A 23,300-nucleotide genomic window follows, 5' to 3' on the forward strand; every position below is an offset into this window, starting at 1 on the left:
AGTCAATGAAATGCATAAGCTTATATCAGTGGCAGACTCTTTGCATACATTAATTCTATCCCTTCCTTTGGGAAATTCACAGAATAGCACTAATAGTAGCTCTTGATGGGCAACATATGTTATGTCTTAATAGCAAGAGGGAACATGATTCTGGTTGGCAAAATAGGGTGAGATCCACAACGATCTCAGAATGATGAGAGGATAAAAAAATTTTTTTGAGGACTCAAGGCAGAAAAACAAAATAAACAAGTACTAGACAACAGTGCAATATGTTGTTTGTCAACTGATGTTCCACTTGTTGTTTCAGTTAGAATTGAATCATAATCCCAGACATGAAAGGCCAGTGATTATCAATCAAATCATCCAGCTCTAAACTGAATTTAAAGTTGCAACTTCCATATTACTAATAATGCTGATAAGCTATTAGCAATTCACATTTCACAAAAATATGTTTAACAACCTTAAAAGTAAACATTATAGGAGAAAGAGAAATAATGATTTCATATGAAAATTCAATTCCAAATGCGGGTTACAATCTACATTACTTCCCTCATTTGTTTAAGAAACAAAGTGAAATAGAGCATTTCCTAAGAATTAATTTCTTTTAAAAGAATTAAAATAATAGAAAATTCTCTAATGATCTTTTAAGTGACAAAAAGTAAAACTATTTAAATCATCACAACCTGTAGCCAATTTACACAAATTGAGTTCTTTGGAGAAGGGGGTAAGTTTTTATGCCTCTACAAATGATATCCCGCCATTTATGCCAGCAACCTCAATATGTCATGTCAAATTCACTTTTACTTTGACAAAACGCAGGAACAACTAAAACAACGAGAATGCCACAAAATATATTTTGGTATTCTTCCTATTTATCTATCAGTCTTTTGTAAGGAACAGGCTACTGGAAAAGCACAGATGAAGGTACAGAGAAATCAGAAGCCATCATTATATACAGACAGAGAGAAATTAAAAGATGACACGACTGTGTACGTTGGTGCAATCCTTATTTTCAACATAAAATTGCTTCTGGCTTTAAAGTGAAACGAAATACCACTGAGATTTTAAGAGAGTCAGCAAATTTTGTTTTCACACACTCAATATGTCAGATGCAGTTTTAAGTGTAAGACAGGGAATGCTAGCTCATTAAAACTAGAAGGTATGCATACAATTTTACTTTATAACAAAAAGAACCTGGTGGTATCTTGGACAAACATACTGAAATTATGGAAATTTCCCTGTCAGAGAATGACAAGCAGAATTAGACTATGGAAGCAAGTTTTCTAATAAATCTCATTTTTTTCTCAGTCAACTTTCTATCCATATAGATCTCTGCCCTGGAAAATACTACATTTCAACTTGCAAATCTCAAATGCAGCACAATATATTGCAATTAGTACAAGCGACAAAGGAGGTTTGTTTTTTCTGGAATATATCATATTTAATTGGGCCCTGTTTCTGCAAACTGATCCACTTGAGTGGATCCCAGTGGAGCCCCAGAAATGGAGTCTTAGCGTGTAAATTCTTTGTACTCTTCAATGAATATACAGATTGTACTTGTTCAGTAACTATATATGATTAGATACTACCTGAACCAGATTCAAAGGGCAGTATGCTCCAGAGGAGTTGGGACTGGATTAGGGGACAGATAACCTGGCTTCTTCCTGACTCTGCCACTCACCTGCCATGTGTTAAGCACTTTGAGAACTATCAATAAAAAGAGCTACCATACTTAGGTCTGAGAAGGTCTAGAATTTCACCTCAACATCTTCATGTTGCACTTGAGTTAACAGCACTGTTTCATTATAAAATTGCAGTCATATCTGGGCCCCATTCCTGCTGCTATTGTGATCAATGACAGAACTCCCAATGGCTTCAGTGGAAGCAGGGTTGGGGCCTTCAAGACTTTAAGCATATCCTGGCTCTACTCCTACAGGTGCTGAGTTCCTTCTGAAAGATTCTACTTGCTCTCATTTCCCATCATTCAGTATCTTTCTGGATAGGCCCCTGTTACATATTCAGGCCAAATGAAGATCAGACATAACACAATGCGCTTCAAGACAGTGTCAGAAAGAGAGACTGACACCCACACTCCAAAAAACAAGTTTTCATTCATGTTATTTATCATTTTAATATTTTTAAATGACATATTTTAAGGGGCTGTGCTTACAACAAAATGAAAAGGATAAAGAAAAATGCTATTCTCAGAGGGTGATATATTAACGTTAAAATACTCTAACGCATGACCGGGTTATACGGAAGTATGTCTGGCCATTTTCTCCTATCTTTACATTTACACAACTATATTATTGTACCTGGAATAGTAATATTACTCCCTTCCTGTAGTAAGTGAAACAGTACACAGATTGCAAAAGTTCTGCATTTTCCTAGAAAAATTTGTCAGATTCCTTTAATTCTTTATTTTGGCCCGTATATAAAAAATGGGGGGAGGGAGAGAAGAAGGTAGAATAGAGCTCCAAAAAATAAAAACAAAATTCCCCAAAACCCAGAGAGTACAATTTTCAAAAGTACCCAATGACATTCAAAAGGACTTAGGCTCCTAAATCATTTAGATGCTTTTGAAAGTTTTATCCATAGTGGCCTTTATTCAAAGAAACATTTGAAATGCTGAAAAAAATATATACAGTAGATATATAATTTCTTTAAACATATCAAAAGCTTTTGTCGTGTTAGTGGGGTTCTTTCTATAATAAAATGGAGAGTTCAGTGGTAACGCATTACATTTTAAGTTAAACTGCGAAGAAAAAGGCTTAACATTTTGTTGAGTACTGCATGTCTATTAGACACATACTTACACAAAAAAGGGCATCAGTTGAATAAGAGTCTCTTTTTTGGGGCTAACTGTGAATTCTGGCACAGTTTGAATAATTTTGTTCATAACATTCCGTAAGTAATTTTGTAGCTGTTTGCGTCGTTCCTCAACAAACTTTGCATCCTGCAAAAGAAAGAAAAAGTTGAATTGTACAAAAGATGTTTTCCATTCTAAAATGCCAGTCAGCAATAATGACATGAATTCTGATTGATGACTTGTGCTTATCTCAGCCACCTGTAGCAACATATTATCTAATACATTTGCAGTCGTGTAGACAGAGACAAGTCATATTCAACATTATATAACTTGGTAATGGATAAAATCCTGTCCATGACTATCTGACATGATGCTGAACATAACTTATCCCTGTCTACCCGCAGTGTATTCTTCCCTGAGAGAAAGGCCTCTTCTGTTGACTAAATGTTTTCTTTTAAAGGACTGTTATTGAGGCCCAGATGTCAAGCTCTTTCAGGACTAGCAATTTATACAATCCTTTAGGGAAATGGAGGTTCTTTTCCTCCCTTCCAAGAAGTTTATTAATTCCTTCTCTCCCTGCCCTCACATCATGAACTTTTCAGAGGCTGGATACATACATCTCATGATAGACCCATATTTAACTATAAGAGCAGACATATCTCCCTCCGTTTAGTAACACATTTAGTTAACGAAATTTTACATAACAGTCTATTTTTTTAACTAGCATAATGTATCATTGGTAGGATGCTTTGGAAAAGAGGTTTTATTTAAGTGTTAGTGTTAATGTTTTACGTCTCTGGCACCAATGAATGGAGATAACTGTACCATTCCTCATTCCACTGTGAGACTTACAGACTGAAAGCCTAACAATAGTACGTCTACTTAGATTTCATAACTTCAAAACATGCATATTTTTGTCTGTGGGAAACACAATTATAGTAGAGTATAATACAATCTGTCAGCAAGCATAATACACTAGAATGAGACTGTAATGGATTTACTGAGAAATCAGACTCTTTTTTGTATTAGCGCCAACAAGCTATATCTCAGAAATTCAGGCATTCTTCTCACCTGGTTTAAATGTCAGAATATGCTCTTCAGGCATGAAGCCTCAAACTATTATAAGACAATTATAGCTTTCAAAGGACGAGTAGAGTTCCTATTTTGTGTAAAATGTGTCTAATCAACCATTGTTATTAATCTATCCAAGAAAAGTGCTTAGAAATGTACAAGTTCCTGTTCCTTGCTAAAAAAAGATAATAGATGCAAATATGTTTAAAATGTTACCAAACCATTCCATTTAATCAAAAACAAAAAATTCATAGGCTGGGTTGCCACATATTGGATTTGAGTTTAAGGTTGGTTCTTCTCACTGGTAGACTCGGCTGCTCCGAGCATAAGGCTTAATTGGCCACTTGTCTGGATTTTGAAGCAGTACTGTAAAGTTCTAAGAAGTTTTGCCATCTTTGCCGTTAGGAAAAGTTAGCATGACAGAGGTATTTTTGGAAGAAGTGTTCTTTCCGAAGAAGAAAGGGTTCGTCCTAAAGAAGAAAATGAGATGGGATCCCAGAGGACTGGCTTTCCAAAATAATTTAAACATTGATAAAATTTTAAAAAACCAACAACAACAAATATTAAACATTTAGAGTTGCCTTGTCAAATATTGGAACGAAAGGCTCCAATTTTGCAAATGCCTATGCATGTGCTTAACTTTAACTGCCAATATGTATTCTGTTCCCAGATTGCTAAATGTATGAGCCCCAACTACAGGAAGGAATTTTACAAAATTCAGTGCAACCATCAATTGAGCTGAACGGTCTGGAGCCCTAATGTAGACAAGGCTCCTGCAACTGGATGCATTTTTACCACTGTGTCAGTTAAACCTGCGTCTAAACAACATGGGATGAAACTCTAAGCCCTCTGAAGTAAATGGCCAAACTCACATTGACTTCAACAGAGCCAAGATTCTATCCATGTTGTTTAACTTGGTTAAAAGCACCAGAAAGTTCCACAGTAGGACTCCCACTGGTAAAATATGTAGGATTTTTTGTAAAATTATCTGGTAAGGACATGACCCCAGAATACACTACACACTTTCTCTCCTACCTCACAACACCTTGCCTCCCTATGTATGTTTTAGAATTAGCAGAAATACCAAACTTCTCCATATTATATTTGTATTAGCCATATGCTATAGTATATACTAGTAATATATTTAAAGCAGCAGTGTAGTAGATTTCTATGTAAAAATATAGTCGTGTTTCTGTTACAAGTCTTTTCTCCAATTGTTTATAAAGAATCTGTGCGCATTTATCTGATAATAAATATAATCTAACGGCATCCATACTCAAAGGCGTCTAAAGGTTATGCAAAGCCTATTTTGTCCCCCCTCTAAAAATCTGAAACACATGCAGAGTAAAACAAATATGGGCATTTAAGTAGGTGAATACCCACACCTAAAAGCCCACAAGAGAAGGAGAGAGGCAAAAAAGATCACTGTAAAATATGGTAATAGTCATAAAGGTTCTGTCATTCTCTGTTTAATTCCTGCCAATAGCAGCAGTTACAATACTGAGAGTTTGAATAGATATTTCAAGAGTAATTGTTGGTCTGGATTATCCATGGATAGCAGGTATCTGAACTCCATTTCACACTATCAACTGCTTAAATCTATTCAATGGACATATCTATTCAAGGGACACTATCATAGGACCTAACCACATCAGCGACACCATCCGGGTCTCGTTCACCTGCAAATCTACCAATGTGATATATGCCATCATGTGCCAGCAATGCCCCTCTGCCATGTACATTGGCCAAACCGGACAGTCTCTACGCAAAAGAATAAATTGACACAGATCTGACATCAGGAATCGTAACATTCAAAAACCAGTAGGAGAACACTTCAATCTCTCTGGTCACTCAATAACAGACCTAAAAGTGGGAATTCTTCAACAAAAAAACTTCAAAAACAGACTCCAACGTGAAGCTGCAGAACTGGAATTAATTTGCAAACTGGATACCATCAGATTAGGCCTGAGTAAAGACTAGGAGTGGTTGGGTCATTACAAAACCTAAAGTTAATTTCCCCAATAATAATTTCTCCCTACTGTTACTCACATCTTCTTGTCAACTGTCTGTAATGGGCCACTCTCTTATCACTTAAAAAGTTATTTTTCCTCCCTTGGAATCCTGCTTTTAATTGATTTATCTCGTTAGACTGACCTCACACTTGGTAAAGCAACCCCCATCCTTTCATGTATTTATATCTGCTCCTGTATTTTTCACTTAATGCATCCGATGAAGTGGGTTCTACCCACAAAAGCTTATGCCCAAATAAATGTATTAATCTCTAAGGTGCCACAAGGACTCCTCATTGTTTTTGCTCTGATGTAGATACTATTATGAATAGGAATGGTAATTTTTGACAGAATCAGAAAGTTTATAGTTTAGCTGAGCAAAAATGTATTCAACTTTTACTAAAAATTATTCTTAAATCTATAAACTGAATACAGTACATATAAGGAGTTAAGATTAGTCTGTCTACAGAAGAAAGTATTGAACAGTACATGCTTTAAATGCTAACCATTTTCCTTCAAATGAATCATTCGCCGTTAAAGACTGGTAGTACTTAATTTACCACCACTACACACAGCAGTTTGAGAAAAAAAATGCACTGATATATCAACCAGGTGTTTTTTAATGATTATTGAAAAATAATTTTTGAAAAATTCTTTAAGAGTATGCAATTCACTCTCTAAGGTCTCTCTTTTAGCACATCGTGGTCAGAGCACAGTGACTGCTCATACCAAACAGAGAAACAGCTTTCTCCATGTTCTACTGCAATGCAGAAGGCAAGACAAATGTTCTGCTGAACAGAGCTCTCTATACAAGCTGCTAGAAGATACTAAGAGTAGGAAATCTAATGCATGTAGATACATAATAGTTAGAATGGAAGATAATATTAATACTACAGGAAATTATTGCTGTATTGGAATGCAACTGTATTGATTGTTTTTGTCTATTTAAACTGTTACATTATTCAAGTAAATTTTATATTTCCCACTTTCCTATTTAGTACTGACAAATTTTCCATACAATGCTGTTTCAGTGTACTGTAAATCAACTTAGTATAGTGCCTGCTGTGCTGCTAATCTGCATAACCCAATTTCACCTGCATGTTGAATTCTAACACTAACATACAATATTAAAAAGTATTTTAGAATGAATTTTGCACCCTTAGGTCCACCTGCTTCTACTACATATGCTACAGATCAGGCATTCACAAACTTTTCATAGTGCAAACTACATCTTAACAGAGATATGGTCTCCTAGATGGCTTCCTCTCCCATTCAGAATTGTGTGAAAAACTGCTCCTTCCATTCTTAATTGTAAAATACCGCTGTGACAACTATAGCAATTGCTTATATGACACAGTAATATTAGCAATATATTTTAGCTATCCTTCGTGTGATAATTACTCTATCCTTTTAGAAAAAAGGTTAATTAAATGGCCTCTACTTTTGTCCTTCATTTCATCTTCTCTCCCATCTATTTTGTTGCTCTTTCCCTTCTGCTCCCCTGATCTTGCTTCTATGCTGCTTGGCTCACTTCTCATTTTCTGTACGTTCTCTCTTGTTGCTTGTTCTTCCATTACCCTGGGACATGCTACCTCGTCACTTGGCCCTTCTGCTCTGTTCTCCTGGTTATGCTATCCAGTCATTTGGTACTCTATTTCCTCTGTGCCCCCGGACAGAATGCCTGTACCATTCTTTTGCTTAACCATTCTTTTCTCCCCTGGATGTTCCTCTTCTGCAAATGGCTGACAGTTCCAGTTCCTTGAGGGACCCGTTTACGTTCCTCCTATATACCAGTGGGTTTTATAGGAGCTGCTAGGCAGAGGGCAGATGTTGCACTCCATTAGTAACTTTTATTTCTGCTTAAAGTAGAGTCCTTTTAGTTATATGGCTAAAGATGGTTTTTACTTGTTAATTTTTTGGAAACAGAATTCATGTTTCTCCAATGTGGCCAGGGTCACCCAAGTCTCTGAAAGCAAAATTTGTCATATTAACACAAAAATTAAAATTCCCCATACCACCAAGTGAAAAAAGCGCAAAGTACAACCAGTTTCCAATGGCTCCATGCAAGTATAAGGCATATAAAATATATCTTATTTATTAAAATCACTAAATGTACTGTTTATTAAATGTAGGCTCTATTGTTTAAATACTTCAGTTTGCATAATCTGCTACAAGGATAGTTTAACAATCTTCAGGCAACTGAAAACAAATTTGTCTCATTTTTATATAATTTCTCTAATCACAGTTAATTTTAAAAAAATACAAAGAGACATATATCTGAATGTGTTCATGTATGTCATTCCAAGCATTCATTCCAAGCCAACCAAATTTAACATCAGGGCTGTAAAGTGAAGGTGCATTGTCCTTCATGGATCATGTTTCTTATGAATAGCTTTTGAGTACCCTCCGTATTTCTTTGTATGAAAAGCAGTCAGCCGGCTAAGGACACCACGTAACTGTGCATGTACCAGTACTCTAAATAGGCATATTTGAAACTCTTCTGGTTTAGCTCCTAAGCTCCCCAATCAAAGAATGCATTAGAAATAACAAATTTGGATGAAAGCCCAGCTTGTAGAAACTGCCTAACAGCTCTGGCAGTCACTTAATGAGGTCTTACAGCTTGTGATTTCACTGTTTTTCTTCTACTACTTTCCTATCATAATTCAATTATGCATTAAAAAGTTAATAGAGAATATTGAGAGTTAGGTCTTGCTTAAAAAAGGAACAGTCAAGGCTATTTATTAAGATTTCTTTTAGAAATTCTTAATTTTGTTTTGAGACAAAAACTGGTCGTTGTAAATTAAGAAAAGATGTTTCATAATCAAATATTTTGAAGGAAAACTATGTTATAAGATTAATAAAATACAATAAAAGAGACAAAAGATTAAATGCAGTGGGGCATGCATTTCTTTCAGTTAATTGAAAATGAGCAAATAGTAAAATGAATAATTAAAAACACAATTCAAACAAGCAAATACTGAATACAGCATGCCGATAATGACACTAATTGCTGCTTTCCATTGAATGTCTGTGTGAACCTTCTGTACAATGACGTTGACCAACTGTGATAGCTATTGAAAAGGTTTACTTTCTGCAGTATGTTTCAGTTGCGTGTGTGGTTTTAAAATACTACATATTATGAAAGGATGGAAGACACTTTTACTTACCCATATCTGAAAACTACAGACAACCAACTTCCACCTTGCTTTTAATTAATCATTATACCTTTAATATTGTTGGGTGTGAAATTCACACCCCTGTGCAAAGGGCCTTCACAAAAGGTATAAACCACTGAGCTCCCACTTTGATGAATTAAGTGAGAACTAAGTGTTCTATAAGCCTTGTGTTAGCCATCTACATAGGGTGAATTTTACCCTGAAAACTAGAGACATGGTACACTTGGGAATGTAGTTATTCTATAGTGCAGCTTGTTTCATTATTCTGAGGTGTGCATATGGGTCACAACATAATGTAAAAATATGTCTGAGAATTTATTTTTATTACAAGTTTTATCTCTTGAGATTGAAGCAGCAATAATTTAGTAATTATTTCTAGAGACCAATATATAATTACTAATTGGTAGGAAGAACTTCCTTTTATTGTCAATTTAAAGATTCTCATAAGGGACATCAGTGTGCAATGAATAGTTAGTCATTATGGAACTATTTAATGGTCTCGCAAACATTACCAAGTAGTTTTTTTTAAAAGAAGCATTTGCTAATAAGTTAACAGCAAAACGGAGAAAAAGATCTCCATCCAATTGAAAGAAAGTTCACAGTACTTTTCCTTCCTTAGCAGAGATCTTTTGTGTTTAACATCTAATATCAATGCTAAGAATTTTGATCATGAACTAAGCAACTTAAGATGTCCTGTTTTTTGGGGGGGGAGGGGGGCAGAGACCCCTCTTATTTTGTGAAGTATAGTTTACTAGTTTCATCCATTTCTAAATCCAGATCAACATTTTATATCTTACCCAACTATATTATGATGAATCACTATTTTCAGACACATCTTTGACACAAACTAGGAATGAGTCACAGTTTCATTTCACACCTTGCAGGTATGGAACAATAAAACTAGGAAGTTGAAGTCTAGTTAAATAAACACACAAAGATATGAGCTGAATACCAGGCTTCTGTTTTTGTAAGCGTATGCAAGATTAAGCATATAATGCAATCCAACATGGACCATACTAAAAAAAAATTCCCATTATTTTATGTACGTAGTTACTTCAAAGACTAATATTTAAGTATGACTAGCTTTAACAGCTGTCTTATCAAATTATTACTAATAATTATAAAACACTGGCCCTTTATTTGATTATTATACTAGAAGTCTATTCTATTATGACACATGATGTGTGAGTATGACATACTGGGTGAAATCCTGGCCCTATTGAAGTCAAATGGGAAAGTCATTGATTTTGAGGAGGAGGATTTCATCCCATATATTTTTGTCCTATCACTTCAATCAGTAAGGTTTTCAGGCATTCATATATACAACTAACCATTCATATAGTACCAAATCTGACCATTTTTAACCTTTAATTTTCCTCGGCTATAATATTTTCAACTAAGTCATTACAATTACATTAACATTTGTTTTTCATATAAAAATGAAGTTATTTTCTCCTACTTTCATTTATAGGCATAGTACAGTTATTTAAAAAACTCTTCACAGCCAAAACCACGTAGCTAGGTAGGTAATTATAACCACAGAAGCAGAATGTTGAATGTACGCATTGCCAATTCCTTAGGTCAAAACAAGGAAACTCACTTACTGTAGATAATTATTGTATACAGGAATTCTCAAACTTAAACTCTGCATATTGTCAGAACATGTTTTGGGAAGGCAGATTTCCTATTTAAAAGTGTTCATTTTAGTCTTTAAAATGCAACTACTTTCCTGATGTTTGTTCTAACAAAATGCAGCAAAACTCCCAAAATTTGTTTTCAACATGCAGCTTTTAGCAGACAACAGTTCAGAACACTGTGGTGTATATTTGGTGGTATATGTTTTATCTCTTATACAAATACTGAGTGATCTATCATGAAATTTTGCCATAGGTCATAATATTTATTATTATTATTATTTATATTACCTTAGCACAGGGGTCGGCAACCTTTCAGAAGTGGTGTGCCGAGTCTTCATTTATTCACTCTAATTTAAGGTTTCACATGCCGGTAATACATTTTAACGTTTTTAGAAGGTCTCGTTCTATAAGTCTATAATATAGAACTAAACTATTGTTGTATATAAAGTAAATAAGGGTTTTAAAATGTTTAAGCTTCATTTAAAATTAAATTAAAATGCAGAGCCCCCTGGACCGGTGGCCAGGCCCGAGCAGTGTGAGTGCCACTGTAAATCAGCTCGCGTGCTGCCTTCGGCATGTGTGCCATAGGTTGCTTACCCCTGCCTAGGTACCTACTCATTGACCAGGGCCCCATTGTGCTAGTGCTGTGCAAGCACTGAACAAAAAGAAGGTCCCTGGACCACAGAGCTTGAACTCTAAGTATAAGACAAGAGACAGACAGATGGTGGAGTACAAGGAAACTATGAGACAATATTGGTCAGCGTGATTGGCAGCAGTCTCAGTGCACCAGCAGCCTAACACTGCCAATTTTTTTGTGAGCATCATGGAAAAGGAGAGTTTTGAGGGCTTTGAAGAAGGAAAATGAATGAGTTTACCCAAATACCCGAAGTCATGCTGCCTACAGTGGCTCATGATTGTGAGTGCCTACCTCAAGGCAGACTGTCAAAAACAGGGCAGAAACTCCAAATTGGTGGTATGTGCTAAAATTATATTTCATCAATCCAGTAACATATATGAACTCCTGGATCACTATACTAGTCTTACGGTGGAGTCACAGACAGTCCCTTTGGCTTCTCCAGTCTATCTTGCTACCCAAACAAGCTGAACTTAGTGATAGTCACTTATACCAAAAAGTCGTAAAATATTCAGGTTAGTTCCAGTCCCAAGAGACCAGTCACTTATCTTGGATCAATTGGTACCCTATATATTACACCAAAGACAATGCCAGTAGCCAATCCTGTAATAACCTATCTAAAGATTAAACAACAAGTAACAAAATAAGATAGGTTAAAGCAAGCAAACGTATACACACAAATGAGTTACCATCTATGATTCCTAAAGATGACAGAGATGTAGTAATCTGTCCATTCAAAATGTCTTTCATGGCAGACCCAGGTTGACTCTGGGGATCTTTACTTTAGTTTACTGTTTCTGGCCCTGTGAGAGTTCAAACAGCAAAGAGATAACCATTTCTTCTTCTGAGCATATTTATACAACTTTCCCTCAGGCTTTAAGCCAATGGGACAAGGGCTCCTGAATGTAACTTCTTCATGGGTGGATGGGGCAATGAACAAAGCTTTTTGTCTTAGATGGTCCAGTAAGTCTTGATAGTCCACTTGATGAGTGGCCACTCTTCTGTCTGAGTTCACAAGTTCAGAGTGGATATTTTTAAAATTATAAAACAAACATTTTACCTTGTAGCATGGAATACAGACATTATAAATCAGATTAATGCAGGCAGCAATTTACAAGCATTTCATTGAGTCTAAACATGAAATACATTCTAATAAGACTTATACCTTTTCTGAATAAAATTAACATACAGGTGAGCTGGTTTGGTTTCCAGTTATGAGTTTTTCAGTTCTTAGCTAACGCCTATGGCCTTGGCCAGAGCTGACACTTGGTTTACCAGTGTCACACCCAAAACCAGGTTTATTATCAAGAATTACTTTGCCACACTGTAGTTGCTGCCAGGTAGCAGTGAAATAAGAATGGGATCAAGCTTCTCACATACAAAATACAGTTGGTACATAAAAGGTCAAGACAGTAATTGTCCCAGAGCCTGGCCAATTCTTTCAGAAACTAAGCTTATAAATAGGTGACTGCCCATGTGAATATTGTACTCTTTTCAGTGGACCTAATTACCTGCAACAGAAATATTTTCTTAGGATTATGATTACTAAATTATACTTTTCTTCTTTACACACTAAAGGTCATGGACAAGATTCTGCTTTTAGTTATGCTGATTAGCAGAGTAATTTTATATACTATGGTTGAGTTACTCTTGATTTTCAGCAGTATTACAGAGAGTGGAATTTGTCCCTATGTCCATTTAAAAGTTTCTTTTCAGAGAAGTCAGATTAACCTTGTATGAAGTCCTTCACCTCCATCTAGTATTTGGGGCACTTAAAAAGGTTATGTCAAAGAACTGTCAGGGAGAACTTGTTGATATTGATTTTAGGAATGTATCCCCCTCACCTGCCAACCTGAAACCTTAAACTTCCTATTTGGGTGAGATGGGAAAGTCTTACTCTGAACAGTGGATAGTCTGGGAAGGTCATTGAAAGACGAGAGCTTGCAGGAGGAAAGATCCAGATGTCATAGTCAGACTGAGAGCAGGGTTTGTAGGTCACTGGCATCTGTAATTTTGGAAGTGTCTAGTAGTCTAGTTTGGTTTTCTGTAAACAACTTCTGTTACTGCTGGGTTGCCTACATCTCTTATGCGCTAGAAAGGACTGAGGACGATGTTTCTGAACAAACAAAAAAGGGAAGTGGCCTCGTATTGCATATTTTCTGGTCTGTTTGCATCTCTCAATGCTCTCAACTTGGGGTTTGGCTGAGAATTTGCAAATGTCAGAATTTTACTTAACTTGTTTTCTACCAACCCCTATAATAAATACTTCCAAGGTTTAAGATAAGATTCCAAGTGAGTATGTGTGTTTGCATGTAAGAGAGAGAGAGAAACATTTTTTGCACTTTCCTCACACCAGCTCGGGTCTAGATAGACAGTGCAGTTTTTCATACCCTGTTGAGGAGCAAGATGAATAATTTTCTCTGTATAAGTTCCAGCTGAAGACATCAGAACCCCCAACCACCACCACCACCACCAGCAGCTTTCCACCAAATCCATGCGTGAAATATTATTCTGGAAGACTGTTAGACAATTTTAAAGAGAGATGAGGGCCCACCTATTTTTTCCTAAACATTATTGTAACTGTCTTTACCTAGGATAGACATCTTTACCTATACAACATTCTCCTTGAAAGAAAAGCTTTCATGAAATCTGACACTATGATAGAAATGTTATAAAGACCTCATGTAAAATACTATGGATTTTGATAGAATGTTCTGCATTCTCTCTACTACACAATGAAAACATACACTATTGCGGCTATGTGTGGGACCAAATTCATCCCTAGTGTAACTCTCTTACTTACCAAGTCTTTGACCCACTGTGTCAATACACAGAAAAAAACTACATAAAAAGGCATCTAAACTTTCACAGCTTTTATATACACTAACTGACTTATTCTGTTCTGAACATAACATCATCTCCTCTTATTTATTTATTTTTTGGGGGGTGGGGACGGCGGGGAAGGAAATGAATATTACTGTTCCTGCCAAAAATTTCTTCCGTCTTCTATACACAGGCTACACTTCCTCTGGGTTTTCTTCCCCCTTTTCCAAAGTCAAAAGAAAGCTCTTAGTAACATTCATTGATTAAAGTTTCATCCTCCTCAGCATTCTGAATAAAGGTAAATGATAGCCAGGGAGAGAAGAATTTAATCCAAATTCAGCAGTACTGCAATGCATTTCAATATAACCTAATTTTCTTCACCTATTCATACTCTATCTTACTAACTCTGTACCCAAATACTGTATATAGTCGAGTTCTGAGACGTTTTCTTTGTCCATTATTAGATTTTTTTAAAGGATTTAAAATTTATAATGCCACTGAAAGCTTTCACATAAGACCTAGTTAATGTAAAAATTCACTTACAGAGAATTACAATAATTGTATACTATATGCGTGTATGTGCATATGCTCATATAAATACATACGCATAAAAATATACATATACACACAAATAAATCAGCAAAGTTACCCTTGCTCAAGATTAAGTATGCAGATTTGAACACATACATGCACACACAGTGGGAACAATGCATCTTTGTGGGTGAAATTTAGACATCAGCATTGAAAATCGGGATTTTAATAATATTAAGAGTTGGATTTAAACAGTTCTGAGTAAGGAAAATCAGTGTAGAGGTGGAAGGCTGTGATGGTGTTCAAGAAATAAAATGCACAGTTTGCATTGCTCAACAGTGACCTCTCTCCAGATGATTACGAGGCAACATTAATCAACTCCAGTAGAACACTTGGATAGATGGAGTGAAGGAGACAGAGTATGAGGCTTGTCATAGGTCTCACCCCCACTTAGAGCTGTTGGGTTCCAAAATGGGGACCTGCACTGGTTTCCCTCTAAACTAAAAATCCTAGTTTAGATCTGGTAAAAGCTGCCACCACCCAATCAGGTACGTGGATTGGGACACAGTCCTTCCCCAAAATCCTTGGGGATCCCAAGAGCCCCAAATCTATGGAGTTCTTGCACCCAGGAGAAATAAACCATTCCCCCCGCTTCCTCCCCCCTCCCTTTTCCTAGGAGAGATACCGGGATCCACTACAGAGGGATGCTTCCCTCCTCCCCTTTCCCTGAGAATCCACCCAAGGAAGATTAGCCAAGTTCTTAACAGAAAAGAAGAGAATTTATTAAAAGAACAAAAAGAAAGTAACTGTCTCTGTATCCCAAGATGGAACAATATACAGGGTCTAAACTTATCAATCTCTGGAGAGAATTCCCCCTCCTTTCTTTCTCAGTAAAAGCAAAGTAACAGCAAACAGGAATAAAGAATTTCCTTCAGCAAACACACAATTGCAAATGTAGAAATCAAATCATAAGACTAATTCGCCTTTCTAATTAATACTCACTATTGAATAGTAGGAACTACTCCAGGAGAACTTGGAGACATGACTGGCCTCTCTTAGATCCAAAGAGAGCTCTAACAAAGAACACAGACAAAGGCTTCCCTCCACAGAGATTTGAAATTATCTTGTCTCTGATTGGTCCTCTGGTCAGGTGGTCATCAGGTACTGCATGTTAACCCTTTACAGGTAAAAGAGACCTTAACCCTTAAGTATCTGTTTATGACAAGGCTGATTCAATGCTTAAGGATATTTAGATAGTTCAAGTGGAATGGAAGCAAGGGAATAGGGAGAATCATAGGTAATACTGTTTTTTCATCCACAGAGAAGAGATCCTATAGTAATGTTTACCAAACTATGGCCCTGATTCACCAGATCACTAAAGTACAAGCTTATCTTTAAGCATATGCTTACGTGCTTTGTTGAATCACGCTCCAAATGAACACCAGGATCTTATATATTTCCTCAACAAAATGAAGGATTTTTTTAATTAAAGAATTTTTGAGAATTTTACTTGCCATTGGCACATACATCACTTTTTTAAAATAGGCTTTGGACTGGTTTGTTTTGGATGGAAACCAGCAGATTCTGTAGATCTAAAAATATCTTTTTACCGACTGTTTTGAAAAACTGGTGCAGTGCTATATTTGTTTTCAAGTCACATCCCAAAAGGATATTTTAAAAATATTGGTATGCAAATGTTATCTATTACTATTACTTTAAAAATTGCTACTATCTATAGCACACTAATTATTGCATAGGGTTTGACAATTATTAAAATAAAATATAGAAACTTTTAAAATACATTTGCACTATAGAACATACTGGCTCTTTCTTGTCCCCAATTCTGGAAAGCAGATGTTTAAGTATTGCCCTGAATCAGGAGCATAGGTAGATCTGCTTGTACAATTCCATGTTTAGAGTCTTCATGAAAACACCTCAGGAGGACATGCAGAAGAATGACGACGAACACATGAACGCATTTAAAGCAGCTGGTCACAACTTTAATACTTTTAATGTTAAGAGGGGGGGGAGGTATTCCCCCTTTAACTACCAGGGCATTAATTGGGTCCAGTGAGGGGCTGACTTCCAGACAATACAACCAAGCCAGAGGGCTGGCTTCCTCAGTTAAACCCCTTCTAGTCAATTCATGATTCAGCCCAGTGCTGCATCCCATCACCCTTCCCCTGAGAAGATGAGCTCAGTCTGCAAAAACTTAAGATCTCTTTTCAATCCACAGCTAACAGGGTCCACCAGTCACTCCTGGGTCCTGTGCTTAGATTTACTCCATGATCTGACTCACAGAGGCTGGGTTTATCGATGGTCTTATCGATACTGGCTGCAAGTTGTGACATTACTTATTGAGATTATTATCCCTTACTCATTAAAAAAAAAACCACGATGCCTCATATTTTTATTATCCCCACATGCCAGCCCTCCAGGATACTGTGGGGAATTGAAAACACACTGGACACCCCACCAATCCTGCCTGACAGAAAAAGTCCTTTCTGGTACCAAAGGCTGAGTAAGTTAGACACATAGCCAGTCTGGAAAACCAGCTCTGACAGCTACACCACCTATAGGGCAACTCTGAGCAGCAAAAATGTCTGCTGTATGCCCAGGAATGCTTAAACACATGGAAATCGGATGGGGATGGGGATGGAGAAAGGAGGAGAGGGTTACTGGAGCCAATCTGCTTTCTCTATCCCTCACTTCTGATTTGGCCACTGGGTGACACGGGTGGGTGGAACTACACTCACTTTACTGCAGTACCACTGGACATACAATCCCCACAGGTATTCTGGGAAAAGGCAGAAGAAGGGGGTGGCGGGGTCAAAGGGAACACTCAGCTGCTAATCGGAATGTCGAAGGTGGCCATTCCCTGCCTCTCTGATCAAAAATCCCTCTTCCCACACTAAGACAGGAAGGGATAATAGATGGAATCACTGGACTCTGCTGAACAGTAAGAATTTAGGGAGGGATTCAGGTGTATTTTTAAAGCACCTAGGACACATCTGGCACTAATTTACACCAGTTAATAATACTGTACCTAAATTCTTAGACCATAAAGAGCTTGTGTTTATCAAAGTTCATGTGAAATGTTTGTTAAAATAAAGTTACCGTTCATGTGTATTAGCCACTTTCAAATAAAATAATTCTATATTTTAAAATAGTTTTTCTAACCCATTGGCAAAGAATTTACATTCCTGATAAACTGAAATGTTGCAGGCAGTTAAACAAGCAAAACCTTTTTTTAGATGGTACAAGTATCAAAATGCATCCGAGGAAAATATTTTACCCCCATTGTTTGAAAATGAAGTTAATTTCACCCGAAATATTTATGAACACTGTCTTTGGCGGAGATCATGTGCCAAGTTTCTGCCCACAGCAAAGTGTTAATGCCAAATTACAACCCAGTATATAAGGATGTATAACTGAAATCTTGACAGATTTTCAACTACACTGGTATTGGCATGCAATATGACACTATAAACCTGAAATTCAGAGTCTGACATAACATATTTTATATTAGCCTATTTTGCAATTTTCATTACAGGAATGGTACTTCCAGCTTGCAGTTTGAGCAGTTTCAGACCAATGTTGGCCTTTAATATACATTGTTATTGCCTAACAGGTGGTTAACACTGGTATTCAGCTATTATTAGTGGGCTAGCTCACTTAAAATGTTCCAAATACTTTTCACAGACTATTTGAAGCAGTACATTGTCATCATTATTGGGCATGATTTATGGATACGTAAAATACTTCTATATTACAGCTTTGACACTGCTGCAATCAACACAAAATACACCAATTTTGTTGTCCAAGAGAATGACTGCACCGCAACTAAAAGTGAGGCAAAAGTTGTCTGGGCTTACCCAAAGAAGGCAGCTCTGCTTTGTGGTTGCGGGCAGTGATGAGCTGCCAAAATACTAACAACCGGGTCCCTCCTCCTCCTCACCCCAGGAGGGGTCATGCCCCATCCAACCCCCCCATGCTCCTTGACAGCCCCCCCCCGACCTATGCCCTATCCACCCCCCTTCCCTGTCCCCTGTCTGCCCCCTGCCACCCCATCCAACCCCTTCTCTCATTCCTGATGGCACCCGGGGACCCCTACCCCATCCAACCACCCCTTCTCTCTGTCCCCTGACTGTCCCTGGAATCCTACCCCCTAACTGCCCCCCGCCGCCCCATCCAACCCCTGCTCCTTCCTGACTGCCCCCCGGGACCCTTGCCCCCGTTCAATCCCCCTGTTCCCTGCCCTCTGACCGCTCTGACACTAATCACCCCCCCAACTCCCCTGCCCTCTTCCCACACCGGCTCCCTGCTCCCTGACCGTGCTGCCTGGAGCTGGGGGCCCAGCTGGGCTGGGGCTGGGATCGGAGCCACCCAGCCGACGTCAGGGCCGGACCCCGGGGGCTGGGGCAGGAACCGCGCTGCCGGGCCGGACCCCGGGGGCCGAACAGGAGCCACGCCGCCGGGCCGGACCCGGGGGCCGGGGCAGGAGCCGCACCGCGCTGCCCTGCCCGGCGAGGTCGCAGCTGGACCCCGGGGGCCAGGAGCCGCACCGCCCGGCCCCAGGGACCAAGGTCCGGCCCCGACCTCGCCGGGCAGCGCAGCACCTGGAGCCCTCCACCCGCTGGCGCCCCCCGGCCCCAGCTCAAACTCACCTGGTGGAAGCCTCTGCTTTCTTCTCAGCCCTCCCAGGCTTCCCGTGCGAACAGCTGATTCGCGGGAAGCTGGGGAGGGGGAGGAGAAGCCGGAGGAGCATTTAAGAAGAGGAGGCGGAGTGAGGTGAGCTGGGGCTGGGGGAAGGGCAGGGAGCTGTTAGAGCTTTTATTAAATTTAAAAGCCCTTTTGGAACTAGTTGTTCCTCCAGGAACAACCGGTTCTAAACGGGCTTCTAAATTTAACAACCGGTTTGCGCGATCCGGTGCGAACCGGCTGCAGCTCACCACTGGTTGGGGGGGGGGGGGGGGGAGGAGGGAGAAAGGTCAGAAACTGCTGCAAAAGGTGCTTTGCAGCTGTGTCTCACCCCCCCCCCCCGCCCCTTCCCGCAGGAATATGCATAAAGGTACGAAACCTTGGTCTCTATGTCCAAGCAGCAAGGAAGCCAACACCCACCCTCCCTCCCCTAGTGGAGGTGAATGGGAAGCTGGGTTAGGATCTCCTGTGGGCATTATGCTAGTTGCCCTTTTTAAAGGGGGGCTGGGAAGGAATTCCCCCCCCCCCACACACACACCACAATTGGCTTTGGTGGAGTGTGGTTTTTTTGCCTTCCTCAAAGCAGGTGTGAGGATGGACCTTTTCTGGTCAACAGAAAAGGTGGTAGGCCATATGTTGCAACTTATTTTGTAATATTGGGCAGATTTTCAGTGCAGGTACTCCATAAGGAGAACAGCCAGTGACCAGATAAATGGCCTGGTAAAGGACTTAAAAGGAGGTCTTGGATAAAGGAACAGAACGGGGGAGGGGGTTCGGGGACTCCTATTACTGGTACAGCAGGGAGCCAACCCCCACTGTTTTCATAGCCCTCCTAAACCCTCTCACGAGGCTGGTGGATGGTAAGGTCCAAGCCATGGGTTGGCTGTGAGACCTGGATGGAAACAATGTGGGGCTGGTGAAAGCCCCAGAAAACTGAGTTGAATACGCATGGATTAAACAAAGGGGGGGGGGGGCTGGTGAAAGCCCCAGAGAATTGATTTAAATAAGAATGGATTTGCCTGCACTGTACACTTTATCTGCCGGGTAGTCCCAGACATCTATATAATAAAGTTGCGGCCAGATTAAAACCTGTAACAAGTCTCCTGTCCTTCTTGCGGAATACCCAGACAACTGTTTAGCATTTAACCTCTTTTATTGTTAATGCTGAGAGAACAACTCAGTAGGGGCCCAATCTGACTCCAGTTAAAGTCAGTAGAAAACTGCTATTGACTTTAATAGGAGCGGGATCAGGTTCTAGAATATCAGGCAATGCATACTCACACACATAGCTGGCAGTGCTCTTACGCAAAGAATAATCTGTTAGTTCAATAAGAAAAGAAAGTCAGATACTTTTATTCTTGCCTTGAAGTTCTGTGAAGAGTCAACTTCTTTGCCAGTCAGTCTTAATCAAAATGCCTATTATATTTATGTTCATGGCACCAAAGTGGTAGCCTAACAGTAGGGTTGGCAGTCAGAGGCCCTTGTGGAAACTAATTAAACCTTAGATTGCTGAGACAGTTTTAAACAGCTTTGCACTGAAAGATTAATTAGATAACTGTCTATTTCTACAAATATAACAAGGAAGGTGGTAACATACACTCACACAAAACCATGGACATTATTTAGGCTCAAAATGCCCATCCTATTCTCATGTGTCAGGACAGAACCCACTCGCAATAAAAAAAATAATTTAAATTTATATAAGGTCTGTATCCACATACACTATTTCTCTCACACTAAGAATGAATATGCAAATATCACCCCAATATATCACAGTCATTTCAACTTTATGAGACTTTAAATGCTTTCATGTGTTTGTATTTCTGAGGTATTATTTCCTCGGTACAAATTTTAAACAATAAAATAAAATATACTGTGTGGTCTGCTGGCTTGGTAAATTTTTGAACAACTTAATCCAAGTAAGCAGTATATCTTAAGCAACAGTGAGTTGCTCTTATGGGAATGAATGATTTGGTTCATAGTTTTCATTAGGACTAAGTCTGGCCATTCTTTGAAGCATCTGGTGCAGCTAAGATGAACAGGTTATTGGCAGCTACTGGCAGCTACTGTGTCCTGTGCAACAGCAATCTTCCCAGCACAGGGTCTCACTACAGGCTTTTCACACTTTGCTGCTCCTATCAGCAAGTACACCCTTGATTAGCTTGCCCGGTAGTACTTGTTGCTAACAGCAGCATACATTCTAGCCAGATGCAAGCAGTTGGCTCTCCCCCTCACAATGTCGTGTGCCCCTATGTGCTGGCTATTATGTACTATTCTGCCTGGTTGACTGCGAGAGAATTGTAGGGCAAAAGGAGGCAGAGAAGATCTCTATACTCTAACAGTGCAGAAATGTAAGACTTAGAAATGATCACTTGAAATATCGTATTTGTTTTTGTTGCTGTATTTCTGCTGCCTCGGCCCTTCCCATGTAATGTTTGGAAATAATGAGCAAACTAGATAAAATACATGCCAAGAAAGTGACCTCTCAAACTGAGCACTGGTTATAGTTTTCCATGGACGGAGATATGTTCACTTGCCAAGACAGGAAAGAGTTTAATGAACTAGAGTTTGCTAATATGTGAGAACTGTATCATGCATTTTTCCTACATATACTCATGAGCTATGGGTGAAGAAGTGCCAGACTGATAAAAGGGACCTAGTAACTAGACTTTACAAATAATGGAGTTAATACAAATATCTACAATTTTAAGTACTCTGTGAATATACAATAGTTCAGGAAATGTTTGTAGACATTATCTGAGAAATTGCCCTACCACAGAAGGTGCTGAGTGCTCCCAACTCCCATGACCAGTTCTCAGAAACTCAAGTCAGAGTAATTCTAGTTTAACGATTGACTTTATTTCTTTGAGTATCCTGAGGTGGATAATATTGTTGCCCCTTCTTCCAAAGTCATTAGTGTTGCATTTCTGACACCAGGGTCAGCACTCTGCCAAGTGGTAGCACAGAGCATGGCCTTGCTGGGTCGTTTCTAGCAGGGTAAAAATCAGTGACATGAAGTTTATATATATTGTCTAAGTGTAATTCCCTTGATTTGCACTTGTATATGAGTCCTGAAATAAGAGGGTCAATTAGCATGAACAATCCCTTCTTTCAGGAATCTCAGCCCAACACCAATGTAGAATTCCTAGGGAGTAACTCTGCCTCAAGAACTGTCTCTAATCAGAGAACAAGGCAGAAAGCAAATTCTCCTGCTGCTCATATAGTTCCTTCTCCAGAACTCTGCATAACTGCAAACCATCAGCAACACTGCATGTTTTCCCAAAAGTTTAAAGTTAATCACATATTAAGAAAAATAACTTGGAAGACTATCTGTAACAGCATCACCTGAGGACAGCTGCCATAACATTATAACTCTAAAACTGTAGTAACACACAAACCCACAGCTTGTTTAAGAAATTATGAGTAAATTCATGAATAAATCATCTTCAGGGCTGCCCAACAGCCTGATAGAGCCATTTTAATTGAAAGAATGAAATACAATTAAATAACCACCCCTATGGTAAGAAAGCAGACATGGCAATTCTCTATTATTTTACACAGTTACACAAATTACAGTAGAGAACTGCAGGCTTTAGAGGTCTCCCGTTTCTAAGAATCTTTTTTCCTATTATGATGATTTGGGAGATTCGTCTAGTGCTCTCTTTTTCAGCCCAGTATAATTAAAGAGCAGAAATCTAATAAATAACAATAACAGAATGGTTCAAAAAGTTTGAAAAAACCCCAACTTTATCCAGTAGCCTAAGTTGGAGCAGTAACCATCAGCTACAATAGTTGTACTCTGTCTCAGTGCTCACAAATGCTGCAGTTTTCTTTTTTCCTTTTCTCTTTCTCAGCAAGTCTGAAAACCTCCTAAAGAGCAATAAAAAAAATGGGAAGAAACTGCACAAA

At 38.7% G+C, this 23,300-nt stretch overlaps 1 protein-coding gene across 1 annotated transcript in view; it reads right to left on the minus strand.

Annotated features, from left to right (window-relative positions):
* Positions 1-2,668: 2,668 nt before the first annotated feature.
* SNX29 (sorting nexin 29) overlaps positions 2,669-23,300 on the minus strand; it is a 393,141-nt gene continuing 372,509 nt past the window's right edge. The window contains exon 20 of the mRNA XM_044978953.1: positions 2,669-2,956. Coding sequence (XP_044834888.1) covers positions 2,813-2,956 — 144 coding nt within the window. The 3' untranslated portion in view covers positions 2,669-2,812. The remainder of the gene's footprint in view (positions 2,957-23,300) is intronic.

The sequence above is a fragment of the Mauremys mutica genome, chromosome 11 (genome assembly GCF_020497125.1).
Source record: "Mauremys mutica isolate MM-2020 ecotype Southern chromosome 11, ASM2049712v1, whole genome shotgun sequence".
Taxonomy (NCBI): domain Eukaryota; kingdom Metazoa; phylum Chordata; order Testudines; family Geoemydidae; genus Mauremys; species Mauremys mutica.